This window comes from Spodoptera frugiperda, chromosome 21, assembly GCF_023101765.2.
Source record: "Spodoptera frugiperda isolate SF20-4 chromosome 21, AGI-APGP_CSIRO_Sfru_2.0, whole genome shotgun sequence".
NCBI lineage: Eukaryota > Metazoa > Arthropoda > Insecta > Lepidoptera > Noctuidae > Spodoptera > Spodoptera frugiperda.
In genome coordinates this window covers 937,865-965,437 of record NC_064232.1, presented here as the reverse complement: position 1 = coordinate 965,437, position 27,573 = coordinate 937,865, and the positions used below count along the sequence as shown (strand labels likewise).

The window sequence follows — 27,573 nt, the reverse complement described above, 5'->3', positions numbered from 1 at the left end:
TCAGTAAAGTGTTACAGGCCGGTTCGACTGGAGTGATATTACGCATTGTACACCCACTTTTCACCATTTGTGTTAAAAGTCCCAGGTAATAGGGGATGAGCCTATTGCTATGTACTGGGACTGGGTACAATTCCAGCTCCATACTACTAATGTGAAATTTTCGAAAAATCTAAAAAGGTCTAGTAATACTTTGCTGAACACGGGAATCGAACCCGAGACCCCTTGACTGGCAGTCCCACGTGCAACCACTCGACAGACGGGCATTCAATAGTATGTATACATACAAGTAAAATAGTGTAATTCCATAAGTGGTTGTGCTATATCTATCGCCGGGTACTTTATATATAATTTTATTACTGTTGAAGTTCCGCTAAAAACTCATAAATTTAATTTAGTAATGTCGCGTTAGTTATGCTTGTTCGACCCAGGTATCGAACCTGGAATCTTGTGTTATTACTAGCTTTACATATTAATTAATAGACTAACGGACTAAATAGGGATGATGACGGGGTATGAAAATTAAAAATCTATTTAGTCCGTCAGTTAGGTAATGAAAAATATTAGACACATATTTTTTTATTTTGTCATATAAGATAACAAATACTTAGATAAAATGAATCAAAGTTTAGGAGTGGGAGCAAATACGTAATTTCTACGTACCTATAAAACGTACCTAGAAGTGACGTCACGCGATATTTCAAATCGATATATCTTCAAATAGAAAAATACGTGTTTAACGTCTTATTCCCCCAAAACGCCGGCAACGCACTTGTAACGTTTCCGATATTTCGGGTTTCCATGGGCAGCTGCGATTGCTTACCATCAGATGACCCGTCTGTTCGCTTACCGGCTTAAATAAGAATCATTGCGGGCCCCAAGACAGTCATTCATGTCCCTGGGACGCTGGACTTCAGTGTTCCGGTGTTTACATGGTTGTATCTACTGTAGATCCTGGTGCACAGGAGTTGCAGCGGTTTTGGGAGGATGTGGCGGGTTTGTCCCTAACATGTATTTTCAGATTAATAAAATAAACAACAAGTAATTTGAATTTCTTTTTATTTTTGTTTTTTTATACATAGGTACATTTTTTACAGGTTTATTTACAAAAATTGTTCATTTTTTAAAGCTTGTCCTAATATAAACAAATTGAATATTTTTTTAGAGGTTTTGAGCTAGACACCGTCACATCAAGATACACCAAACAGTTTTTAAAAGAATTTATACTTTATAGACTTCATTATAAGGATGAAAATCGAATAAAAATATAACAAAATAGGGTAGCTAGATGTGCTGCACAATAATTGGTACAGAAATTTCTCAGAAAAAAAATGTTTTACAAATAGAGGAGAATAGACACATAGTAAATGTTTTTTTACAAAGAATAGTCATGAAATAAATTATAGTTTATAATATAGATATCACTTAAAAATAAAATTGTATTATATTACAAAAACATATTATTTATCTACCTACATATAGGAAATATCACTTCGTTTCATTGTGAGGTCGAAAATATTGTGACAGACAGACAGACAGCAAATTACTACATAGTATAAAACAAAGTCGCTTTCTCTGTCCCTATGTCCCTTTGTATGTTTAAATCTTTAAAACTACGCAACGGATTTTGATGCAGTTTTTTTAATAGATAGAGTGATTCAAAAGGAAGGTTTATATGTATAATACATGCATAATATATCACCATTGCATCCATGCGAAGCTGGGGCGGGTCGCTAGTATAAAATATTTTAACTTAGTGAGGAAACATGGGCTTATAATTTCTAATTATAAGTTTGAAATCGCCAACCCGCATTGAGCAAGCGTGGTGATTATTGCTCAAACCTTCTCCGTGTGAGAAGAGGCTTTTGGTCAGCAGTGGTCACTTATAAGCTGTTGATGTGTATGTTTGAACAAAGCCAACTCCTACTCTTCCCACGGGTGTCGTATACCCGATTAAGACATTACACATTTGACAGAGACCGGGCAGCAGCGCTCTCTGATAAACCTGACCCTTTTATACTGCGATCTCCAACCCATTTGCGAAGCGTGGAGATTATGTGAAACCTGATAGATGATCCAATCATAATTTTATCGACCTCACAACTATTATAGTAAACTGGCACATTTATTTATTAATAATACTAAATAATAGTACAGTTTTTACAATAAATAATAATTATTATTTGGCATCAAATACATATCACTCTTTTACTTGCACTTTTTTTAAATTATTATACAGCTTAAGTATTATTTTATGTGTTTAATAGATATTATTTAGACCAAACACTATTTTTAACATTTAAAAACAATATTAGTTCTCAAAAGAGCCTTTTTTTGTATGACAAAATACAAAATAGTATTAAGTTTATAAAAAAAAACAGTTTCAACCTATTTCTAAGTCACTGAGCTTTGCCAATTTGAGAACACCTAATATTGTATAAATCACCTATTTGACCTAAGTTTTTTATATGGAAAGATGCGTGCTATGGATGGCTTCCCTACTATCAATACATCGCATACATCGAACTGCGCATCTTCCTCACACAGCTACATAGCTTAGTATCAGTGGAAACGGTCACATAGTTTCACAGCTTAGCTATTACATCTACATAGCACATCTCTGGTGGAAAATCACCATTAATGGGTGCAATAATTAAATACAATGTATAAAAAAGTGCAAGTTAACAAAAAGAGATCGTAATCATCTAGAATTCACTTCACATTTTTCCACCTGACTCAAAACCTTACCTATCCTTTCGATTAAAATTTTCGCATTCTTCTCCGGCAAAGAAGGTAAAATATCCCTAATAACTATCGAGTTCTTCTTATGAAACATATCACTTAATAAGGAACCAACAGATTTGGACTTAAATAGCTTTTGCAGAGCGTCTATAGTCCTTCGTCTGAACACACACAAATTATCCAGCATTAAACTATGATACACATTGTATTTTTTCAAAAGTCTGTAACCGTGTAACAATCCCGATTCATTGTCTAGGAATATTAAGAGTCCACTGTCCATTTTTTTAGCCAGATTATGAGCTGGTCCATCCATTATATTCACATTCCACTGATAATTAAATAAGTTGTTCACTATCCTATCCAAATTTGCTGTTAAATAGTCAAATATTATCAAATCCGACCACTGAGCTAACTCCAAAAATTTGTCAATTGTCTTTTTGTTTAATTTCGCGTTTATATAAGTAAAGTTCTTCATTTCAGATTTTGATTTTATGTCCTTAATTCGTAGTTTATCTATTAAGATGTGTTTGCTTTCCGTATCATTCTCTTTTAAAGACATTTTTAGTATATCATACTTGTTCAAATGTCTTGTTGTGGGTCGAAAAATATCGGGTATAGATGCTGATTCTAAACTTGGTATATATTGCGTTAGTACGACCGCTCTATTCGATCCCCATTGTGCAGCACCTATATCATTAGCCACATTCTTCCATAGCTTATCTTTCAAATCAACTATTCTGACTACAGAAGGGGCAAGATTAGTCAAATTAAGCAACCTGCCGACGTAGAAACTGAATATCTCTCCTTGAATTTGGTCTGTGTTTTGTCTGTATCTAACACAAGCTTGAAGCCCATCTTTGAAAGTCACTAGACGGTTTTGCATCCTTCCACACCCTGCCTCCATTTTAACCACCTCTGCATCATTGATGTACTGCTCCCATATCTTAGCTGAACCTTCTCCGTAACCTTGAGGCATGGCATCCTCAATTTGAGGTCCCCAATATATATTATCGTATAGAACTGTAGTGCTATCTGGGGTGAAAGTCTTATTTAGGATTATAGCATGTCTATTATCGCTTTTGGTGTCTTTTAGTATATCTTTCATATCTTCTGTTAGGCCTTTTGGATATATATCCTTATTATATTTATTCTCTTGGCCAGTGAATGATACTGCTTTGAATTCATTACTTGGCTCAACTTTAGCTACTGTTTTCACTACAGCTATATGTACCGGCTTTGTTTTAGCATGCTTTGCTATAGTTTCAGTATATTGTCCACTCATTATAACTATGCCAATGGCTAGTCCAAATATGAAACTTATAATGACACTTATAAAGCAATAAGTTAGATTTTCGTTTCTAGTTTTCTTGTTTATATTCGTATAATCGTTGTATAGTATGTATGGGTCTCGGAAATTTATAGTCATTGCTGTTTTTTGAGCATTATTCTGTTTGATTTCTTTTAAAGTTGGTATTCTGGTTGGTAAAGCTGGGTTTGGTGGGTTATCTTTTCCTTTAGTATCCATGTTTGTATCTTTATCTTTATTTGTCTTTCTTTGATGTTATTCTTCAACTGGTGTCATTGTTTTTCAACTGGAATTCTGTAACAAAAGATAAAAAAATTCTTAGTTTTTTGTAAATATTTATAAGTTGTATCCCTGAAAAGAAAACATAAGTACATTGTTATAAAGAGCAGAGCAGGTGACTTTAATCCCATTTTAATCCCTACTAGTGTATTTTTTTTTGTCAAAAACATTCATCGTCAGATATTTTTTCAACGTCAAACTCAAAAAATGCATCAATATTTGAATGCACGGTTGGCGCTGTTGCTGAGCAATCGGCTGCTGCGTAACGTGTAGCGGTTTCCATTCCCGCACGAAGCAACACTTTGTGTGATCCACAAATTGTTATTTCTGGTTTGAGTGTCATGTGTATGTGAACTTGTATGTTTGTAAACGCACCCACGACACAGGAGGAAATCCGAGTAAAATATAGGGCATATAGGACAACGTTTTTATGAAAAAAAAAATACTTAAACATAAACACACACACTCTTAAACAACCACCATGACTAAATACATGCCTAAATTACCCTATTACACGCACAAAAAAAATACATTCCTCGCCCAAGAACCGAACCCGAGACACTTTAAACAAACGACATAACAATAGGGTTCTGGATAATTGTGGGTTTGTTATGAACCCGCCCACTGATCAGTAGAACGCCCACAGTTTAACCAGTAAGTTACTGGTAACAGTAATCAGTCAATTAAGGTTTAAAAGTTTATTTTTTTGTTTAACTGATGTGTTTATATCTTTATAACTATTTTTTTTTTGTTTTTAAATATAGGTTGTTGTAGTATTATTAAGCTACTGTTTAAGGTTTTTTTTGAGGTTTAGGTTTTTTTTTTATTATTGACGGAAAATAGTAGTTTTTAGGTTTGATAGTGTCAATTGTAGGTATTGTTTTTTTTTGTGTTTTATAATGCCTTTTTTATTACACAGTTGGTGCCGTGGCTAGGTATTGCGTCCGATTCCCGCACGGAGCAACTCTTTGTGTGATCCACAAATTGTCGTTTCGAGTCTGAATGTCATATGTATGTGAACTTGTATGTTTGTAAATGCACCCACGACACAGGAGAAAATTCTAGTGTGGGGCAACATTTCTGAAACTACTGATAGGATTTTGATGAAATTTGGTATACAGACATGGTATGAGCTGACTTGGGCGATAGGGTGTCAGAGATGTGCTGTGCTACGTTGCTGTGGATGCGTTTAATTTCCACTAATCATATTCATTTTCACACATAGTTAGCTTAGCACTGGTGGAATCAGACTCAGTTACGCTATTTTTTTATATGGAACGATGCGTGCTATGCGCTATGGTTTCCCTACTATCGATACATCGAACACTTGAGCTGTGCATCTTCCTCACACAGCTATACAGCTCTGCATTAGTGGAAACGGTCACATAGTTTCACAGCTTAGCTATTGCATCTACGTAGCATAGCTATAGTCGTATTTTTAATTAGACGAAGTCAATTGACAATAGCTAATGTCAAATTGTAAAATAATGTTGCCACAATAAAAGTAATAGTGATGCTTTCAGATCTCATTCAATCAAATGAATGAACTATGAGTGTGAAATTTATTTCAAAATATAAAAGAATATTATTTCTATTTAACAATAAAATTGTATCAGTTTTTTGACGGCTTATTACAAAGCGCGGTGCGGCGAATACTGACAACACTGATCGACACCGAGCGCGTCGGTCGCCATTTTGTTTGTTATTCGGCTTCTAACCTCCGGTCTGATAGCACGTATATTTTTTCTGCGCTCACGTTGTTTTGTTATTGTTTTTGTTAAGTTTTTCGTTACGTTGTGTTTGTTATTTGTGTGATAGTGGTTACTATATTGTTTCGTACAGACAATATGGATCCTCAGCCAAGCACGTCAAGCCAAAGCTTGTCTCCGAGAAAAAAAAGACCACGGGTTGCTTTAAGCGTTACTGAAAAAGTGATGATACAGAACGTGTACAAACACGTATTTGAGGAGAAAGCTGCTACATTATTACCTTTCGAGACTCCTGAAAAACAGGAATGTGTTTCAAAAACAGCAGATATTTTGGGAATTGGTGTGACCTCGGTGTACAGCGTATTAAAAGAATACAAAGAAAATGAACAATTTAAGTCTCCAGAAAAACGTGGTCCGAAACATAATTTCAAAGACAAATTAGACGACTTCACTTTTACAGCTATAAGGCGAAAAGTGCATCAGTTTTTTTATGCTAATGAGCCACCCACCATTGCAAAGGTAACTTGAACTTTATTTCTTCTACTGCATTATATTTATGTCTACCATAACGTTCTTTGTAAAATCAAAGTATTAGATTGCATAAACTTTCTAACTCAAAAAAAAAATTATTACTTTACAGGTTCTGAAGGTTGTCAATGAAGACACCGACTTGCCCAATTTTTCTTGGAGTACGTTAAGAAAAATAATGAAACATTTAAATTTTAAATATGCCACCAAATCAAGGCAAAGTATTTTAATTGACCGACAAGACATTATTTTATGGCGCCAACGATACCTTCGACAAATTAAAGAGTATCGAAGAGAAGGAAGGTATATTTATTACCAAGATGAGACCTGGATCAACGAAGGTAATTATAATTTTCTGTTTTTACTACTTTAAATTGTACTTTCTGTAGGTTTTGTGGATTAGAAATAAAAACTCTTCCGACACTTAATAATTGTATCAGGTTAATGTTTTCGAAATTCCTATAATTAGTTACCGACACTGTATTTAACGGATTACACGTGTTTCTTATAAGACTATAAATTCTGATGTGTGAAAATAATATAGTGAAGTAGGAATAGTATTATGTGACGAACCACGCACATAAACGTGTACATGTATACACTTTCAATAATATTTTTTTCTCAATTTAAGGTCATGCACCAAAGAAGGCATGGATTGACCAGACAGTGCTATCGTCCCGCCAGGCCTTCTTAGATGGCTTGACCACTGGATTGAAACAGCCTTCAGGAAAGGGCAAACGTTTAATCATAGGCCATATAGGCGGAGAAGAAGGATTCGTAGAAGACAGCCTATTGATTTTTGAATCTGTAAAAAACAAAGACGATTACCACCAGGAAATGAATGCTGATGCCTTTGAGAAGTGGTTTAGTGAAGTCTTGCCAAAATTAAAACCAAATTCAGTAGTGGTTATAGATAATGCCCCCTATCACTCCAGGAAACTCGAATCGTTTCCTACAATGTCCTGGACTAAGTCTAGAATTCAAGAGTGGCTAACGAGCAAAAATATATCATTTGAAACCACGATGATTAAAGCTACACTGATAGAAATTGTACGGCAACATAAACACCAACACGGTGAAAAGTTTGTTGTGGACGAGATGGCGGCGCAGCATGGTATAACCGTATTACGCCTGCCCCCATACCACTGTGAGCTCAACCCCATTGAGTTGGTATGGGCGCAGGCTAAAGGGTATGTGGCAAGGAAAAACAAAACATTTAAAATGCAGGAAGTGAAAAATCTTTTTGAAGAAGGACTTAACCTTGTCACAGCAGGAAAATGGAAAAGCTGCGTGTCCCACGTCATAAAAGAAGAAGAAAAAATGTACGGTCTCGACCACATAATTGACAACATTTCAGATAGATTTATTATTAATGTGACCGAAAGTGATAGTGACGATTTTGTATCGGAGGATGAAGATGAATAAAAATAAATGATTTTATAAGCAATGTTTTTATTTTTATATTATTATCTCTAATGCAACTACATATAGGGCAGTTTCAAAAGTTGCAACGCAAAATAAATTCCTTAATGTTTAGGTAGATACTATGTATAGAAACATGGTCAATGAAAACCTATTGGTATGTATTCTGATTAAAATTCGTACCCCGTACCCGATATGGGCAGTTCGAATCACTAACTATACACTGGACAATTGAGGCAATTTCATTCATTTAATTGTTTTTTCAATCATTCACTATTTCGCAACACTATTTCTATTTCATCAAAAACTGACAACACAGTAAACGTCAATCGACTTCGTCTAATTAAAAATACGACTATACATAGCACATCTCTGGTGGAAAAGTACCCATAGGATACGTATTTATCCAGAACGCAAACGAAACTGCTGATAGAAGCTAGTTTTGATGACTTAAATATGAAATTAAAGACATGAAATAATTCTCACACATACATAAACCAAATATTACACATACGACACATACAACATATAATAAGAAGAAAAAATCACATTCTTAAGATGCAACGATAATGTATGAATGACATTGACAACCACCTTGTTTTTTTTGCAAACAAAATGGCGACCAATCAATATTTTTTATGACATTAACGTATTATGGATAAAAAAGCAAGCTACTGGAACATTTTTGATGGAGACAAATTGAATCTTAATGCGGTTGGAATAAAGGTGAAATTGTGAAATTGTTGGTGCAGTTTTTTTTTTTATTAATTTGTTTGGTGAGGTAATTTGAATCTTGTTGCAGATGAAATAAAGCTGAAATTTTAATGATTTAGTGTTGCTTTTTTGAGAATAAATTGTGAAGGTGATCGATTATAAATTTTTATAAGGGAATGTTTAAAAGGTTTGATTGAAAGGTTTTAAAAGTAATTTTGAGATTTGATGTCCAATTCTTTGTATTGTCCTGAAATAGCATATCAAGTTATCCCCAATTTATTAATTGACTAGCAAACCCGGCGAACTCCGTTTCGCCACCAATAATTTTCCCTGTTTTCCTGCTTTTCTCTTTAAAAAAATCCTGAATTTTCTTGTTGCTATAAACCTCACGGAGCCCGAGACCTTTCCAACGAATGCAAAACCGTTGAAATCGGTTCGTACGTTCTGGAGTTATAGCGTCAGGAAGGAAAACCCGACTTATTTTTATATCTATATATTAATACGTGATGCAAAAACTTTGGACCGCTATTTACGAAAATTGCGCGGACGTAGGAGCATAAAATTTGGTACACTTATAGTTTATGTGTAGGAGAAGTGCAGGACGCTAATATTTTTCAAAAATAATGCTTATAAAGTACATTAAATCAATAAATAAAACATTACACACACATGCATAGTATCTGATCGTATTCGTAAAAACGTCAAAATCGATAGACATTGCGATGATATTGACGTCTCATATGAATAGATTTTTATAAAAGAGTTTGTTTGAGTTTGAGTTAAATAAAAATTATCCTTGAACGTATGTTAAGTGGTATTGTAAATTAAATCGTATATGGTTGAATTTCAACCACTAGGCGACCACTAGTAATAGATTAATGTTTGACTTTATAAGAGTTCAAAATGAATTGTTAACGTGTACAAAAATGAATTCCAGCCTTTTTGCCTGAGAAATATCAATCAGCACTTAGCTGATTAAGAAAAACCCTTAAAAAAGAACGCGAACAAATAAACTAATAACCTAAAAAAAACCCTAAATCTGACATATGTCACTGTCATTTTTAAGAAACGTCAAATTGAGCGGCAAAGCGTGCATGTTTTCGTTCGAAATCGGTAAGGCAACGAGTAATTTTGTAGTTTCGTTCTTTTTATTTTGATTTTTTTATATTTTTTTGACAAATTTTAGTGTTGTCCCGGAGTTGTGTTTAACAAAATTCTTACAATCGGTCGAGGAGAAAAAATGTTGAACGAGTTGTCAAGTGTTACATTTTTTTGGAGTATGTGGGTTCTGTATATTTCATTTAATTGGTATTTTTTTTAATGAATTAGAGGCAAACGAGCATACGGATTACCTGATGGTAAGCAATCGCCGCTGCCTATGGACACCCGAAACAGCAGAGGCGTTACAAGTGCGTTGCTGGCCTTTTGGCGGTTAGGAATTTAAGGGTTGTTGGGGAATTAGAGATTGGGAAGGGGGTTAATTGGGCCTCCGGTAACCTCACTCACACAACACAAGAGTTGTTTCACGTCGGTTTTCTGCTCGGCCGTGGTATCACTCCAATTGAGCCGGCCCATACGTGCCTAAGCATGGCTGTCTCACACTTAAAAAACACTATATTTTTATGGACACATATTTGCAAAAACCAAAAATCCTGTCCAATTAAAAAAAAATCACACATAATCATATCACTACAATCCCCCAACACTAACTTCAAAACCCCCCAATTACCAAAATCCAATCAAAATACCTACTTTTAAAAACCGCAAAATTAAATAACTCTCTCTATTAAAGAAAAAAAACAGAGCAGAACAAACCGAATAACACAAACAAGGTGTAACAAATTAATATTAACCAAACTAACTAGGGGACCCCTAATTCCGACCGGCCGTAAAAAAGCGACCAAAAAAACGACCACCTTTGGTCGCCTGCCCACAAAAAAAAACTTGTTTAGCATGCTAAGGACGCCGGCACAACAAGCTATACTTTACACTCCACACCTCCATTCCATATCCACCCTTATATCTTTAAGTTAAGGTTGATAATTGGATAAGTTTTTTTGGTGATTTGGTGTACCTTGATCTGCGGTCACACGTCTATGCATATGTATCGTGTATTTGACTTTAGTTTCCGATTCCCGCTGATTTAGGAATGTCATATTGGTCTATGCTCGACTCGCCTCGTTTGTGATAGCTACTGAGCGGTGTCGGGTTCGATTTTTGAGGTAATTTTTTGTCATTTTTTGATGTAGTAATTGGAGAATTGTGTGTATAATTGTAAGCTTTTTAATTGCAGAAATATACTCTGATACATGGTATACAGAAACTACAGAGCGCCACCTACTGCGCTCCTTACATACTTCTTTAGCTTCCATCACATTCATACATCTGATGGTATACAGAAACTACAGAGCGCCACCTACTACGCTCCTTACATACTTCTTTAGCTTCCATCACATTCATACATCTGATGGTATACAGAAACTACAGAGCGCCACCTACTACGCTCCTTACATACTTCTTTAGCTTCCACCACATTCATACATCTGATGGTATACAGAAACTACAGAGCGCCACCTACTACGCTCCTTGCATACTTCTTTAGCTTCCATCACATTCATACATCTGATGGTATACAGAAACTACAGAGCGCCACCTACTACGCTCCTTACATACTTCTTTAGCTTCCATCACATTCATACATCTGATGGTATACAGAAACTACAGAGCGCCACCTACTACGCTCCTTACATACTTCTTTAGCTTCCATCACATTCATACATCTGATGGTATACAGAAACTACAGAGCGCCACCTACTACGCTCCTTACATACTTCTTTAGCTTCCATCACATTCATACATCTGATGGTATACAGAAACTACAGAGCGCCACCTACTGCGCTCCTTACATACTTCTTTAGCTTCCATCACATTCATACATCTGATGGTATACAGAAACTACAGAGCGCCACCTACTACGCTCCTTACATACTTCTTTAGCTTCCATCACATTCATACATTGTTTATTGATTATTTCACTCTAAGTTTTATTTATGAAAAACTATTTTAAACATAGCAAGATAAATACGTAAATCGTGAACAATGAAACAAAATAAAGATTTGATCAGAAATGGTGCAGTCGACAGCGAATCAACAGTATCGATCAATCGTTTCAACCGATTACAATACATCGATACATCTCGCTTTGATTCTGTATCGATACTAAATCATATTGTGCAGGGTTTTGTAGAAGTACTAGTCTACACAGAAGAAGTTATAAGTTTTTAAACTGACATGGTCACTAACACTATCATTAGAACTTGAGACGGGATATTTACCATGTTTATTTATGTCTATGAGTTTCCGATATTTCGGCACTGTTGCAAGCGCTATGATCACGGATGAACTGTGGAGTTCATCCGCGATATGTCTTCTTCTATTCTCCCCTATCAGACGTCTTCAAGTGTGGAAGAGCCAGTCAGCTTCTGTACGAATGGGCCGGCTCAACCGAAGTAACACCATGACCTCACAAAAAAGAAAATAGGCGTGAAACAACGCATACGTTGTGTGAGGTTACCGAAGACCTACTTACCCCTCTTCCCAATCCCCGATACCCCAACAACCCTTAAAATTCTTAACCCGCAATAATCTGGTGTTTCAGGTTTTTTTATGGAACACACCGGTAAACGAGCAGACGGGTCACCTGATGGTAAGTAATCGCCGCCGCCCATGGACACCCGAAACATCAGAAGTGTTACAAGTGCGTTGTCGGCTTTTTGGGAGTTAGGAATTTAAAGGGTTATTGAGGAATCGGAGATTGGGAAGATTGGGAAGGGGAGTTAATTGGCCAAGTCGATCTATTTTATTTAAAACGTAAAATAAATGTAATATTGATATTATAACAATTTACATAATAACTTAAGACAGAAAGTCTCTTAAGTAGGGACTAAATAAAATAACCGACTTGGTATTACATGGATCTCACAACTTTTTACGGTAGAAAAACTGATGAGGTGCGAGACTTGGATTTTTTTACAGAATGTTTTTGATGGTATTAATAATATTTAAATTTTATTGAAATGGGTTAATTATCAAAAATGTGTCAGTCAAGCCAACTGGAACTTAAGGATTAGCGGGGCTCCCACTCTTTGCAAAAGTAGGAACGGGGTGGTGTTTAGTCAGTAAGAGTCTGACTCTCCCTCTCGCCCAGGGCGGTCAAAGAAGTCATTTGATGACTTTCCTTTCTCAAATAATTAAATTCTAAATTGACAATGGGACTTCTAACTTAGTTGCTAAACATCACAAAGTATAAGATAGTTAAACATGATAGTAGATCGTGCTCATAAAATGTTATTGTTTGCTCGGAAACTTATATCCGGGTCTCGGGTTATCGGGTCAAGCGACAGTCGGTAAGGACTGGATTTTGATTGGTGTGCGTTTTAGGAAAACTTTAATGGGTTGACTGGCTTGTGAGCCGAGTGGTTGCAAAGTACGACTGTGGTGCAAAGGGTCTTGTATTCGATTCTCAGGTTTAATAAAAAAATTTAAAAAAGTCCACCAACGGTAAGTCCCAATGTGACTTTTTCCGAGTTATATGTACTTTCTAAGATTATTTAGACACCACTGACTAACGGTGAAGGAAACCTAGGCTTATAATTTCTGATTACAAGTTTGAAATCGCCAACCCGCATTGAGCAACCGTGGTGATTAATGCTCAAACCTTCTCCGTGTGAGAAGAGGCCTTTGGTCAGCAGTGGCCATTTATAGGCTGATGATGTAACTTTTCAATATTAGGGTGCTTTTCCACCAGAGATGTGCTATGTAGCTATACTACGGAGATGTAATAGCATGAAACTATGTGACCGTTTCACTTGATATTAAAGATATGTAGCTGTGCGAGGAAGATGCGCGGCTTCAGTATACGATGTACTTATCGATAGAAAGCCATCCATAGCACGCATCTTTCCATAATATAAAAAACATAGCTTAACTGAGTCTGTTTCCACCAGTGCTAAGCTACGTGTACCAATGAATATGATTGGTGGAAGCCAAACGCATCCACAGCAACGTAGCATAGCACATCTCTGGTGGAAAATCACCCTTAGGGCATTAAAAAACAGTTATTTCTAAGAAACTGCATGATTGAAAAGTCAAATACTACTTTACCCAACACGACATGACTCCAAACAGAGTCTACCACCAAAACCTTTTCAAAAAAACTACCGAAACGCTGTTATTATTAATAATCACAGTTTCCTCACGTAAATTAATAGAGAAAGGCTCTACTAGTTTCGAGTCACAGAGGGACTCTTCATCATGAGCAGCGTGCGCAGACGGCGATGACTGATCCGGAGCTGCGGACTACCTAGCGGGTTTACCGGGGCTCCGGATCGAAAAGCAGGAGAAGGAACGGGGTGGTTTTTAGTCAGTAAGGGTCTGACACTCCCTCTCGCCTCACCCAAGGCGGGAGAAGTCATTGGATGATTTTCCCCCTCAAAAAACAAAAAAAAACCTACTAATTCGAAACTAGTAGAGCTTTTTTTCCATTAACTTTACGTGACTTAACCATGATTTTTAGTTAATTTAGTATGTCTCACGATTGATAACGGAATTCATTAATTAATAAAACTCAAATATCAAAACTCAAAACTACAAATATTTAATAATTATTTTTAATTGCTCTTCTCTTTTTTTCTATAATAAGTATTCACTATTGCCCACCAACTTAACTTTCTCCCAATTAATTCTGATGACATGATGATTTTGATTATAATTATAAATTATAATTATCAACATATTGGTGGATATTGAAGTAAGTACCTATCTAAATAAATATTATAAGTAGTCGAGTAATGATTGACCATCGACCGGAGTGATACCACGACGGAGCAGACAACCGACGTGAAACAACGCTTGCTACGTTGTGTGAGTGAGGTTACCGGAGACCTAATTCTCTCTTCCCAATCCCCAATTCCCCAACAACCCTTAAATTCCTAACCCAAAAGGCCGGTAACGCACTTGTAACGCCTCTGATGTTTCGGGCGGCGATTGCTTACCATCAGGTGATCCGTCTACTCCAAAAAGTCCATGATAAAGGTCCAGTCTATAAGTCACTGCTATGGACTATCCGGAGCTGCGGACTACCTAGCGGGTTTACCGGGGCTCCGGCTCGAAAAGCAGGAGTAAGAACGGGGTGGTTTTTAGTCAGTAAGAGTCTGACACTCCCTCCAGCACACTCACCCGAGGCGGGAGAAGTCATTGAATGATTTTACTCCCCCATAAAAAAATTGTTATGGACTATCACAAGCATTTAGATACGACAATTCCACATATTATATTAAATGAAAATACAATATTTAGTCAGTAAACAATGAATTTTCGTAAAATCAGGAAGCGCATTGGATACTCCCAAGTATTTACGACTCTAAACCAAACGTGGGTGGACAGAGCACTTACAAGGAACTATTGGATGCAATAATGATAATATTATATTGAATGAGTATCAGTTTTGTCTAAATTATTGGCTAGATCTCTCTGTTTTCGTTCTATCTAGGTTTTTGGGTGACTAACTAGCTATTTCAGTAGTTTCACCCACTCTGCTCGCCTCCTATTGATTGTAGCGTGATGTTTTATAGCCTATAGCTTTCCTAAATAAATTGACTATAGAATACAAAAAGTTGCACACTTTTCACCATTCATGTTATAAGTCCCATGTAATAGGGGGTAAGCCTATTGCCATATACTGGGTACAATTCCAGACTCCGTGCTACTATTAAGAAATTTTCGAAATGCCGAAAAAAGCCCAGCAATAGGTACCTACCATGCCCGACTCGGGAATCGAACCCGAGTCCCTTTGTCTGGTAGTCGCACTTGCGACCACTCAACTAACTGGGCAGTTGTAACGAAGCTAAATCTTTTATAACTATTGGTCGGCACAGTAGCTACAAAAGTAGAATTGAGCAGATTTCCCAAAACCCACCTGCCTGACACAAAAATCGAGTCTATAGTTAAATCAGTCACGCTAACTTCAAATAGACTTAACACACCCGCCCAATATAACTAACTTTAAACGAATCCGAAATAACATTGAACGAGATTCGTTCGGATTTTCGGAATGACAAACAGAATCATTGTTGATCCCGTATGTTCACGATGATTGCGCAACATAGACAAGTTTAAATCAAAATGATTAATGATAGCGATCCAAGTCAGACTAACTAGCTGATATAAAAACCATTTCATTCAACCCATGTAGTGTAGATGTCCAGTCAACAAGGATGTAGCGAGGTTGACTGTCCAGGCGACACACGTACTTAGGTATCGTCATACGCTAATGTTCACATGTAAACAGCAGCTCATGTAGTGTAGATGTCCAGTCAACAAGGATGTAGCGAGGTTGACTGTCCAGGCGACACACGTACTTAGGTATCGTCATGAGCTAATGTTCACATGTAAACAGCAGCTCATGTAGTGTAGATGTCCAGTCAACAAGGTTGTAGCGAGGTTGACTGTCCAGGCGACACACGTACTTAGGTATCGTCATGAGCTAATGTTCACATGTAAACAGCAGCTCATGTAGTGTAGATGTCCAGTCAACAAGGATGTAGCGAGGTTGACTGTCCAGGCGACACACGTACTTAGGTATCGTCATGAGCTAATGTTCACATGTAAACAGCAGCTCATGTAGTGTAGATGTCCAGTCAACAAGGATGTAGCGAGGTTGACTGTCCAGGCGACACACGTACTTAGGTATCGTCATGAGCTAATGTTCACATGTAGACAGCAGCTCATGTAGTGTAGATGTCCAGTCAACAAGGATGTAGCGAGGTTGACTGTCCAGGCGACACACGTACTTAGGTATCGTCATGAGCTAATGTTCACATGTAAACAGCAGCTCATGTAGTGTAGATGTCCAGTATTTTTTTCTTTATGTCAAATCTGTTACTATTAATCTTTGTCATTCTTTCTATGGTTCAGGATACCGTAGATAAATATCATTGTTCGATGCTATCCTTTTTGTTGGAATCCATCTTTTTTTGTTCAGCCCTTTCTGAGGTGAACTTTTGTGTGTTGAACATATGTGTTTGGTTGTATGAATGATGGCTTTAAATGTCATTTATTCGTTAAAAGTTGAAGAATTGGATTTTTTAGGATGTAAGGATGTAGGTATGTTTGTTACTCCTTTACACAAAAACTACTGAACGGATCCGAATTAAATTATCATGAAACATATCCGAATTAATAATTGGATCAACGAAACAACGTAACCAATAATTGTATTGTGAACCTGATTAAAAAAGAGTAACCTATGGAGTTTCTTGCTCGTTCTTCTCCATAGGAATCTATACTTTGGAACGAGCAAATAGCACTACTAGACGACCGACAGACAGACATTTTGTTTTCTTTATATTTTAATATTTGCTTTGACGTTCAAAAGTGTCTTCCCGGTCTATTTGAAATAAATAATTTTGAATTTGACTTTGATTAAGAACCGAGATAGATTATAGTCCAGAATAACATATAGGCTACGTTTTATCTTGGAAACACGAGTAAAGTCATATGAAAAAGCTAGTCAATACAAAATTGAATACCGTTACAAAAATTCGCTTCAGTAAAAAAGGTTTTTCTTAGTATTCCCATACAAATCATACGATCTTTGAATTTTATATGAAAGCTATAACTATATGTTTTATATATAAATATATGTTATTATGTATAAACTTACATGTTCCCAGTAAATGTTCCAGTTTTTTTTTTCAAAACAGTGTAGATCAAAAGACAGTAGGTCAAAATCAAAATATTTGGAAAATAAATACAGCTGGTTTTTTTATGGTATAAGTCGGTAATAGACCAGACGTATCACCTGATAGTAAGCAATCGCCGCCCATGGACACTTAAAACACCAGAGGCGTTACAAGTACGTTGCCGCCTTTTTGGGGGTTAGGTTTTATTGGGTTATATTTGGAGAATCATATACCACTCATATACCAATACCAATCATATACCATAAAAAAACATTAAATTACTCTCAGTATAACAGCTAGGTTTATTAGCTAGATAGGTCATTGTTTCAATCTAGATTTCTAGGGATCCTAGCTTCTTCAACTTCATCAGCCTATAAGCGGTCACACGGAGACGGTTTGAGCATTAATCACCACGCTTGCTCAATGCGGGTTGGCGATTTCAAACTTATAATCAGACATTACAAGCCCCAGGTTTCCTCACGATGTTTTCCTTCACCGTTTGTCAATGGTGTCTAATTAATATTAGACATCCTAGCACATCTGTGTTATTAATATTTTATACTCTGTGGTCCGAACACGGCACAAGGCTGTATATTAGCGCCTTAGCTCAAGGCAGTGGACAGAAAATAAAAAAAATAAGAACACAGGTACCCATGAATGATATGGGGCTTGACGCATTTTTTGGTAGCGATAGCAGAAGAAAAATATGAAAATTATTTTATTGGGCATTAAAATTAATGGCACATTAGATTTATTGTTTAATCTAGTTTTAAAGTAATAAATAAAACTGGTGTGTCTGTTTGTAATACTTATTGAAATAACTGCATTTTACTACATGCATATTTCATTAGCGCCATGCCAATGAGAAATTTCTAACTAAAAACTTACTCGACCTAGAAATCGTACCCAGAATTTTATGTAAAATATACTATATTTTTTATTTTAATTAAACACAAATACACATGTTCCACACTGTCTATTTAATCATTATTGATTATTATAATTAATTATAAATAAACTAGCGACCCGCCCCAGCTTCGCATGGGTGCAATAGTGATATATTACACATGTATTATACCTACATATAAACCTTCCTCTTGAATCACTCTACCATTAAAAAAAACCGCATCAAAATCCGTTGCGTAGTTTTAAAGATTTAAGCGTACAAAGGGACATAGGGACAGTGAAAGCGACTTTGTTTTATACTATGTAGTGATATTTTAACATCCAAACATCCTGACTTGTTTTGCTACCACTACTCAGTATCTCAGTCAGAAATTTTTCGAATAACTCGCCGGCCGCGATGTTATCAGTACGGTGTATACCGGGTTCGATTCCCGACCGGTGTTTTAGATGTCTCTATACAGTATAATACAGTTTCTGATACAAAATATTATAAACGAAACTGTTTTTCGTTAAAAGTTTAATTTTTATTCCCTGAAGGGGTAGGCAGAAGTGTTAATTTACAATGTACACCCACGTTTCACCATTTGTGTTATAAGTCCCATGTAATAAGGGGTGATACTATTGCCAAATACCGGGCACAATTCCAGACTCCGTGTTACTACTTGTAGTTATTAAGAATAAGGATGATGACAGTGTATGAAAATTAAAAATCTATTTAGTCCGTCAGTTAGGTAATGAAAAAATATTAGCCACGTATTTTTTATTTTGTCATATAAGATAACAATACTTAGATAAAACGAATCAAAGTTTAGGAATGGGAGCAAATAGGTACGTCATTTCTACGTATAAAATATACCTAGAAATGACGTCACGCGATATTTCAAATCGATATATCTTCGAAAGTATTTGTTCCCGTAAGAAAATAAAAAATACGTGTCTAATATTTTAAAATAATCTACAAGACGGACAATATTAAAATAAAAATTAGTCATCTACCCTATTATCGACACGACCCAAGAATACTATTTGTCCGACCCAGTAATTAAACCTTATACTATAGGTAAACTACTTTGCAAAAACGACAAAAAATATTGCACTACCAAGGTATCAAACCCCAGTACATCCGAGCTGGTTTTTTTTACCCTACAGTTAAGTAACCGCTTTGTTTTAAAACCACAGTAACTTAATATTTCCTAAGGGGTAAACTACAATGTAATTTTAGACCCCTGCCTACCCCGGAGCTGCGGACTACCTAGCGGGTTTACCGGGGCTCCGGTTCGAATAGCAGGAGTAGGAACGGGGTGGTTTTAGTCAGTAAGAGTCTGACACTCCCTCTCGTCCCTCAACTCAATGGATGATAAGTTTATTATTTAAAAACTATAGTATACTTTTTTACCACCAAGTTTTATTTTAAAAAGCAACGTCACGCCTTTTATCCCTGAAAGGGTAGGCAGAGGTGCTCATTACGATACGTAATGCCGCTATACATACAATATACACCAACTTTTCACCATTTGTGTTATAAGTCCCATGTAATAGGAGGTGAGCTTATTGCCTACCCCTTCGGGGATTAAAGGCGTGACGTTATGTATGTATGTATAAGTTTAAGTTGAAATAAGCAAGAAGTGAGTATTCTATGTATTTAAGTATAAGAGTCGGATGTCTGTATGCTCAGTGGCAAAAACGTCGGCACCCGCTAATGACTAAGGAATCCCTTTTGTTCATGTCATCGTTTCTTGGAAAGCGATCCGTCGAACAATTATGCGTTTTGTGCGCAACCCGGACCACGAACCTTGGACTCCGCGAAATTTTCATTGTTACTTTTTAATTGATCGGAATTATTTGAGGTTTGGGTCTTTTTTGGGGGGATTTAGGTTTTGTTGCGGTTAGGGTTTTCTGAATCTAGGATTTGGTTTTGTGTGATTGTCTGAGCTGCGGATTACCTAGCGGGTTTAGCTCGAAAAGCAGGAATAGGAACGGGGTGTTTGATAGTCAGTAAAAGTATGACACGTAAATTAGTAGACAGATCACCTGAAGGTAAGCAATCGCCGCTGCCCATGGACCGTGAAACACCCGAGGCGTTACAAGTGCGTTACCGGCCTTTTGAGGGTTAGGAATTTAAGGGTTATTGGATAATCGGAGATTGGGAAGGGGAGCAATTGGGCCTCCAGTAACCTCACTCATACAACGCAAGCTTTTGTTTCTCGTCGGTTTTCTGTGACGCCGTGGTATCACTCCGGTCGAGCCGGCCCATTCGTGCTGAAGCATGGCTCTCCCACACTTATCTATCCCGTAGGATAGACAAGTGTATTCTATCTATCTGTCTAAGGGGAGAAAATCATCCAATGACTTCTTCCGCCTTGGACAAGGTGAGAGGGAGTGTCAGACTCTTACTGACTAAAAACCACCCCGTTCCTACTCCTGCTTGCTAACAGAAGCTGGATCAACTATTAAAGCGAACAAAATCACAATTAAAATCTATTTAACTAAGAAACAAATCAAATCTTTGAAGTTTAAATATGTTTAAAAGAGTTTTTGACATATACAAAACCAGTTTTTTTACATATATTTAAACAGTGATATATATCTACGCATCATAAATAAGATATATAACATATTATGAGACGAAATAGCGTGACCGAATGAGATATAAAATTAGACATTAGTTTAAACGACTTATAGTAAACTGGATGAGTGACCGGCTATCGCGCAACGCGTAACGGGTATGATTCCCCCACGAAGCACCTCTTTGTGTGATCCACAAATTGTTGTTCCAGATCTAGGTGTCATGTGTATGTGAACTTGTGTAAGCTGGTATGTGTAATTTTATGGTAAAAGACGGTAAACGAGCAGACGGATCATCTGATGGTAAACTATCGGAGCCGCCTATGGATATCTGAAACACCAGAGGCGTTACAAGTGCGTTACCGGCCTTTTGGGGGATAGGAATTTAAGGGGAAATCGGGGATTGGGAAGATTGGGATGGGGGTTATTGGACCTCCGGTAACCTCACTCACACAACGCAAGCGATATTTCACGTCAATTTTCTGTGAGGCCGTAGTATCACTCCGGTCGAGCCGGCCCATTTGTCCCAAAGCATGGCTCTCCCAAATTCAATTTATATTGAATTTAATGCATTCCAAAGCCTATAGGTTGATAAACTATAACCTCTGCTGTACCCACAAAGTAAATACACCGTGAAGTTATGCTTTCAACACGAAAAAACTTCATTCAACTGCATTGAAAGAGAAACACGATTTTCTTTTTTTTTCTGGAGCTTCAAAAATAATCAATGGGTTTAGAAATTGACCCTTTAGTACGGAGATGTGATGTCGTGACTCCTTACCTATGAACCTTAAAATTTAAGGGCACGGAACCTTAAAACGTGAGTCAAAGGCCATTGTAACCATCACTTTTTACCAAAACTTAGATGACACGGTCAAAGATAGGAATTTCTCGTCTAAAAACCGATACCTAAGTACGTGTGTCGCCTGGACAGTCTACGCTACATCCTTGTTGACTGGACATCTACACTGCATGAGCTGCTGTTTACATGTGAACATTAGCTCATGACGATACCTAAGTACGTGTGTCGCCTGGACAGTCAACCTCGCTACATCCTTGTTGACTGGACATCTACACTACATGAGCTGCTGTTTACATGTGAACATTAGCTCATGACGATACCTAAGTACGTGTGTCGCCTGGACAGTCAACCTCGCTACATCCTTGTTGACTGGACATCTACACTACATGAGCTGCTGTTTACATGTGAATACTAGTTCACATTAATTTATACAAAATCTATACCATATTTTACGCCTATTAAGTTTTTGGGCAAAAAAACATGGATTTTTTGTCAATACTTGTCAAGTTTAATGTAGTTAAAGTCATAGGAATCACCGAATTTTAATATGAATCCGTCGATATTTTAGACTCGTTTAGTAAACTTGTTCTAGTGATGGGAAATACATGCCTAATTTAGCAACAAGGCCGAGTTTTAATCGGCTTAACGTTTGTCATTTGCAATACTGAAAACTTTTATGAATAGTAAGCTAGGTATATGGATACCGGAGCTGCGGACTACCTAGCGGGTTACCGGGACTCCGGCTCGAAAAGCAGGAGTAGGAACGGGGTGGTTTTTAGTCAGTAAGAGTCTGACACTCCCTCTCGCCTCGCCCAAGACGGGAGAAGCCACTAGATAACATATGTAATCCAGCAGCGGATATTTTTAATGATTTGTTTTCTTTAAAATAGTACTAATTAGCATCTACCAGCGGTTTTACTCGCGTTCCAGATAAAAAGCCTATATGTGTTATTCCAAACCATAATACACTCCTATTCCACATTTCATCCCGATCCCTTGATCCGTTTTCACGTGATTGAGAAACCAACATACAGACACACAAACTTTCGTATTTATCTATACTAATATTATAAAGCTGAAGAGTTTGTTTGTTGGTTTGTTTGAACGCGCTAATCTCCAGAACTACTGGTCCGATTTGAATAATTCTTTTGTGTTCAATAGTACATTTTATCGAAGAAGGTTATATGCTATAAAACATCACGCTATGACCAATAGGAGCCAAGCAGAGCGGGTGAAACCGCGTGGGAGTAGCTCGTAGATAATATTAGTAAGATTCGTCTTTCATTTCATCTCTCGGCTTTCGGCCTTCAACTATTCGGCTTGTACCCAACACTATCAATAAAGAGCCAACTATATAGACATGTCAATTTGTACACACAACACCATTTCCTTCGAATATTTAATAAATACATTCATTTTAAATTAAATTATGATTCGACCGTTATCTTTAAAACATAATCATTATGACTGTTTGCTTTCAAAGGGGTAAGCAGAGGTGACAGTTTAATAAACATACTTACTTACATACATAGATAACCTCACGCCTGTCTCCCATGGAGGTAGACAGAGACAATGGAACGCCAATTGCTACGATTCTTACATACCTCTTTCGCTTCATCAACAGTCATCAGTCTTTTCATGCATGCTCGTCAGTTAAAGGTACTTTTAATTTGGCCCTTCTTTAGTATATCGCCAATCTGGTCGCTATATGTCCGTCTGGGGCGCCCTGTCCCATTTATATCTGCTCTGGACATTAATAATTACTTAGCGAGGGGTCATCTAAACGAACATCTTACTTGTACTTAGGTGTCACTTATGTCGTACACACAAAATGTCATTAAATGCCACCTATCTTAAGTGTGGGAGAGCCATGCTTCGGCACGAATGGATCGGCTCGACCGGAGTGATACCACGGCCGAGCAGAAAACCGACGAGAAACAATGCTTGCGTTGTGTTTTGTTGTGTGAATGAGGTTACCGGAGGCCCAATTACACCCCTTCCCAATCTTTCTCAATCCCCGATTCCCCAACAATCCTTAAATTCCTAACTACCAAAAGACCGGCAACACAGTTGTACAGCCTCTGGTGTTTCGGGTGTCCATTGGCGGTGGCGATTGCTTACCATCAGGTGATCTATCGTTCACCGACTTAACTATACCATAAAACAAATTACAGGAGAAAATTCTACTGTAAGGCCACATTGAAATAAAAGAATTAAGATAAATTTTCAATAACAACTTACAAGACACATAAAGAAACATTTTTACCCGACCCAACGCCACAGGATACATAAAATACCTCACTTATGAAAATAAAACAACGTAAACACGAAAAACATAAGAATAAACGATTTTAATAAACTTAAAACTACAAATTGTCCCAAACATTGAGATCTTAAGATAACATCACTTCGTCATTATTAATAAAAATTTGGTAATAATCATGTTTTAGCTAATCACTTTAATTTTTACAACTTATTTTAAGGTTATAAAGTATAATATGACTAATATCGCACCTTTTATGAATTGAAATGTACCTATAAAAGATATACTAAAATACTTATAATATATTAAGCTGAAGAGTTTGTTTGTTTGAATGTGCCAATCTCCGAAATTACTGGTCCGATTTGAATAATTATTTTTGTGTTGTATCCAACTGTGCATTTGTGCAAAAATTTTATAAATACCAAAATATGTAACTCACGTCTCTGTCTCTTTTTTACGCCTAAACGACTGAACCGATTTTAATAATTATTTTTGTGTTGGATAGTCCATTTGTTCAAGACGATTATAGGCTATATTATTATAACATTACGCTACGATCAATAGGAGCCGAGCGGAGCGGGTGAAAGATTGTATTTAATTCATGAATGGTGATTTTCCACCAGAGTTGTGCTATGTAGCGCTGCGAAAATGTAATAGCTAAGCTGTGAAACTATGTGAACTTTTCCACTGATACTACCTACCACTGAAGCTACGTAGCTGTGCGAGGAAGATGCGCAGCTCGAGTATGCGATGTATCGATAGTAGGAGAGCCATTCATTATAGCACGCATCTTTCCATATAAAAACATAGCTTAGCTGTTCCACTTTGTGTCCAATTCCACCAATGCTAAACTATGTATACCAATGAATATGATTGGTGGAAGCCAAACGCATCCACAGCAACGTAGCATAGCACATTTCTGGTGGAAAAGCACACTTAGTCGGGTATACGACACCAACGGGAAGAATGAAGGTGGTGACAAAATGTATTCTATTCTACCATTAGTCAGTTACAAAATTCAAAAGCTAGACTTTAGGCATTAGTCAAAACTATTGTGTAACAGCTATTGTGAGTAATCCGTAAGGAATCTAGCCTCAGTTGTTACCTAACCTAAGTCTTAGACTAGACTTTCAAAATATGCCTGAGTTATCGATCCTAGTGGGCGATATCGATTTATTGTTCGTTTCTTATACTTATCGATTGTCTTAGTGAACTAGTTGTTGCGAATGCGGCTGTTGAGTTAAAGGTCTCGAGTTTGATTCTTTGATTAAAGCCCATTTTCAAAAATGTATCTTAAATTTTAAGAAACTTTTGATTCTGACTAACTTTTAATGCTTATTTTAAAAAACATCTCTCTAAAGGAACTTCTGTTTTTTTGTATACTATGGTATAAGTCGGTAAACGAGCAGACGGATCACCTGATGGTAAGCAATCGCCATGGACACCAGAGGCGTTATAAGTGCGTTGCCGGTCTTTTGGGGTTTAGGAATTTAAGGGTTGTTGGGGAATCGGGGATTGGGTAGGTGGTAATTGCTCACTCACTCACACAACGAAACATAACGCAAGCGTTGTTTCACGTCAGTTTTCTGCTCGGCCGTGGTATCACTCCGGTCGAGCCGGCCCATTCGTGCCGAAGCATGACTCTCCCACATTGCGACCGTAAATCGTGGTAATTTTTAGCAGACCACTTCCAATTAGAAATACGTTTTGTTCTCTATTACATGGAACTTATAACTGGTGTAAAAGTGGGTGTTACATTATTAAATCTGATCTGAAAGTCATTGGGAGAGGACTGTGTGAGACAGGGGTCAGAGTGTGTCTGTAGTATTAGAACTTAAGACGGGATATTTACCATGTTTATTTATGTCTATGAGTTCATCCGTGATCATGGCGCTTGCAACAGTGCCGAAATATCGGAAACTCATAGACATAAATATAGACATAGTGGGAAGACACAGGCAGTACAATAAACAATAGTTATTTTTTGGTTTTTAGTTTAAGGATTTTAGTTTATGGATGTCGATTTTTTGAAACGTAGTTTTAGTTTATGTCGATTTTTTAAATCTAAACTAGTTGACCCGGCAAACTTCGTACCGTCTACAAACATTTTTTTATCCCTTTTAAACCTTCTCTGGTCTTAAATAATTCAAGACCAAAGTTTGCCAAATCTGTCTAGCCGTTTTCGAGTTTTAGCGAGACTAACAAACAGCAATTCATGTTTATATTATTATAGATAGATTTGAATTGTTTTCCTACATCCAAAATTAGAAGTTATTTAAAACATAATAATCTTTTAAAATTGTGTGTAGATTTAACTAAAAAAATCCTCTATTTTAGAAGCTTTTTCTTAATTTTCCAGTGTTAATAAAATATCTTTCACGTTGCAAACAATAAATTTGTTAGATAAACCAAAGTTTTCAACACGATTTATGACTGTTTTAAAGCTCTATAGAAATGTTTGCAATTTCATTAATCTATCATTAATCACTACTTATCACGATTTATGACTGTTTTAATCTATCATTAATGAAATTGCAAACAGTGCAATTTCATTAATCTATCATTAAAAGTTCTATAGAGCTTTAAAACAGTCATAAATCGTGTTGAAAACTTTGGTTTAGTTAAATATGATGTATATTTCATCACACGAAACGCACGTGCAAACAGCCCCATAATAAATTACAAAAATGTTAAAAAACCACGATTAATCTAAGAAAAAATAAGAAAATTTATGAACAAACCTTTCAAAAACAGTAATTCCATGTCAACTCCATTGGGAAAATAGTTAAAATCATTCGCAATGTCACCTCTTACACACACAACACATAAGTTTACGAAAAAAACACGAAAAAACTACGAAAAAAAATTGTTCTTTTCAACAAATTTTAACAAAAAATTCGAGAAAAATCGAACGCGTCCGTTACCGACCGACGGTCGTTTCAAACTGAGAACACTCCATCGCGACATCGAATAAAGACGTATACCTGTCCTTGTCTAATGATCGAGAATGCAAGTGTGAGAGAGAGATAGCAATAATGGCATGCATTATGGTATGGTAGACTAAGGCAGTTTTTTTTTTAATTTCTTTGAAAAGAGGTCCCATAGTCGTGAGTTATGCTTTTTGGTACATATCCATTGACTTATAATATTTATAGGTTTTATTGATTTTTTATACAGAAAATGTTTGTTTTTCTGTCTATTTGTTAATTTTAGTGTAAAATTGATTCGGCAAAGTAAATTAATTACTGTATACTTGTAATTAGGAGTTGTTTAATGATATATATCGATGGTAAAGCTATTTAGTTATTTTATTGCTTTCCTGGGCGTCTGTGTTTGTTTTATGGCCGAGTTACAGACGATGACTAACCGATTACAGGTTAAGCTACTCGTGCTAAGGTTAAATTGTGGATGGGTTGGCGTTTTGTGTTACTTTTTGTCATATTTCTGTATTGTAGGCGTTTTTTAAAGTGACCGTTTATGAGATATCAGATTTAATTCCTGATAGAGATGTTCCTAGATTATACACAATGTTACACCTTTTTATCCCCGAAGGGGTAGACAGAGGACTATACAATGTACACTCACTTTTCACAATTTGT

The 27,573-nt window shown here is 36.6% G+C and overlaps 2 protein-coding genes and 2 long non-coding RNA genes across 5 annotated transcripts in view; 2 read left to right on the top strand and 2 right to left on the bottom strand.

Annotated features, from left to right (window-relative positions):
- LOC126912036 (uncharacterized) overlaps positions 1-11,728 on the bottom strand; it is a 68,664-nt gene extending 56,936 nt beyond the window's left edge. For both annotated transcript variants that reach the window (XR_007706649.1, XR_007706648.1), the window contains exons 1-2: positions 11,351-11,728; positions 11,035-11,271 (exon numbers count right to left, since the gene is read on the bottom strand). This is a non-coding gene — a long non-coding RNA (uncharacterized LOC126912036). The remainder of the gene's footprint in view (positions 1-11,034; positions 11,272-11,350) is intronic.
- LOC126912042 (uncharacterized) overlaps positions 1-27,573 on the top strand; it is a 186,540-nt gene that overhangs the window by 104,471 nt on the left and 54,496 nt on the right. The window lies entirely within an intron of this gene.
- LOC118280507 (extracellular serine/threonine protein kinase four-jointed) lies at positions 1,040-26,931 on the bottom strand. Its single transcript, XM_035600586.2, has 2 exons — positions 26,716-26,931; positions 1,040-4,339 (listed from the first exon to the last, which is right to left on the bottom strand). Exon 2 carries the CDS (start codon positions 4,262-4,264, stop codon positions 2,699-2,701), a length of 1,566 nt encoding a protein of 521 aa, XP_035456479.2. The 5' UTR covers positions 4,265-4,339; positions 26,716-26,931; the 3' UTR covers positions 1,040-2,698.
- Positions 5,744-8,008, top strand: LOC118271364 (uncharacterized). Its single transcript, XM_035587442.2, has 3 exons — positions 5,744-6,552; positions 6,674-6,902; positions 7,193-8,008. The coding sequence occupies exons 1-3, from the start codon at positions 6,172-6,174 to the stop codon at positions 7,984-7,986; spliced, it is 1,404 nt and encodes a 467-aa protein (XP_035443335.2). The 5' UTR covers positions 5,744-6,171; the 3' UTR covers positions 7,987-8,008.

Bases quoted from the DNA above. Each gene is read 5' to 3' on its own strand.
- LOC118280507 (XM_035600586.2), bottom strand. From the start codon at position 4,264: ATGGATACTAAAGGAAAAGATAACCCACCAAACCCAGCTTTACCAACC.
- LOC118271364 (XM_035587442.2), top strand. From the start codon at position 6,172: ATGGATCCTCAGCCAAGCACGTCAAGCCAAAGCTTGTCTCCGAGAAAA. The intron at 6,553-6,673 runs GTAACTTGAACT...ATTACTTTACAG, and splicing joins AGCCACCCACCATTGCAAAG to GTTCTGAAGGTTGTCAATGA. The intron at 6,903-7,192 runs GTAATTATAATT...TCTCAATTTAAG, and splicing joins TGAGACCTGGATCAACGAAG to GTCATGCACCAAAGAAGGCA.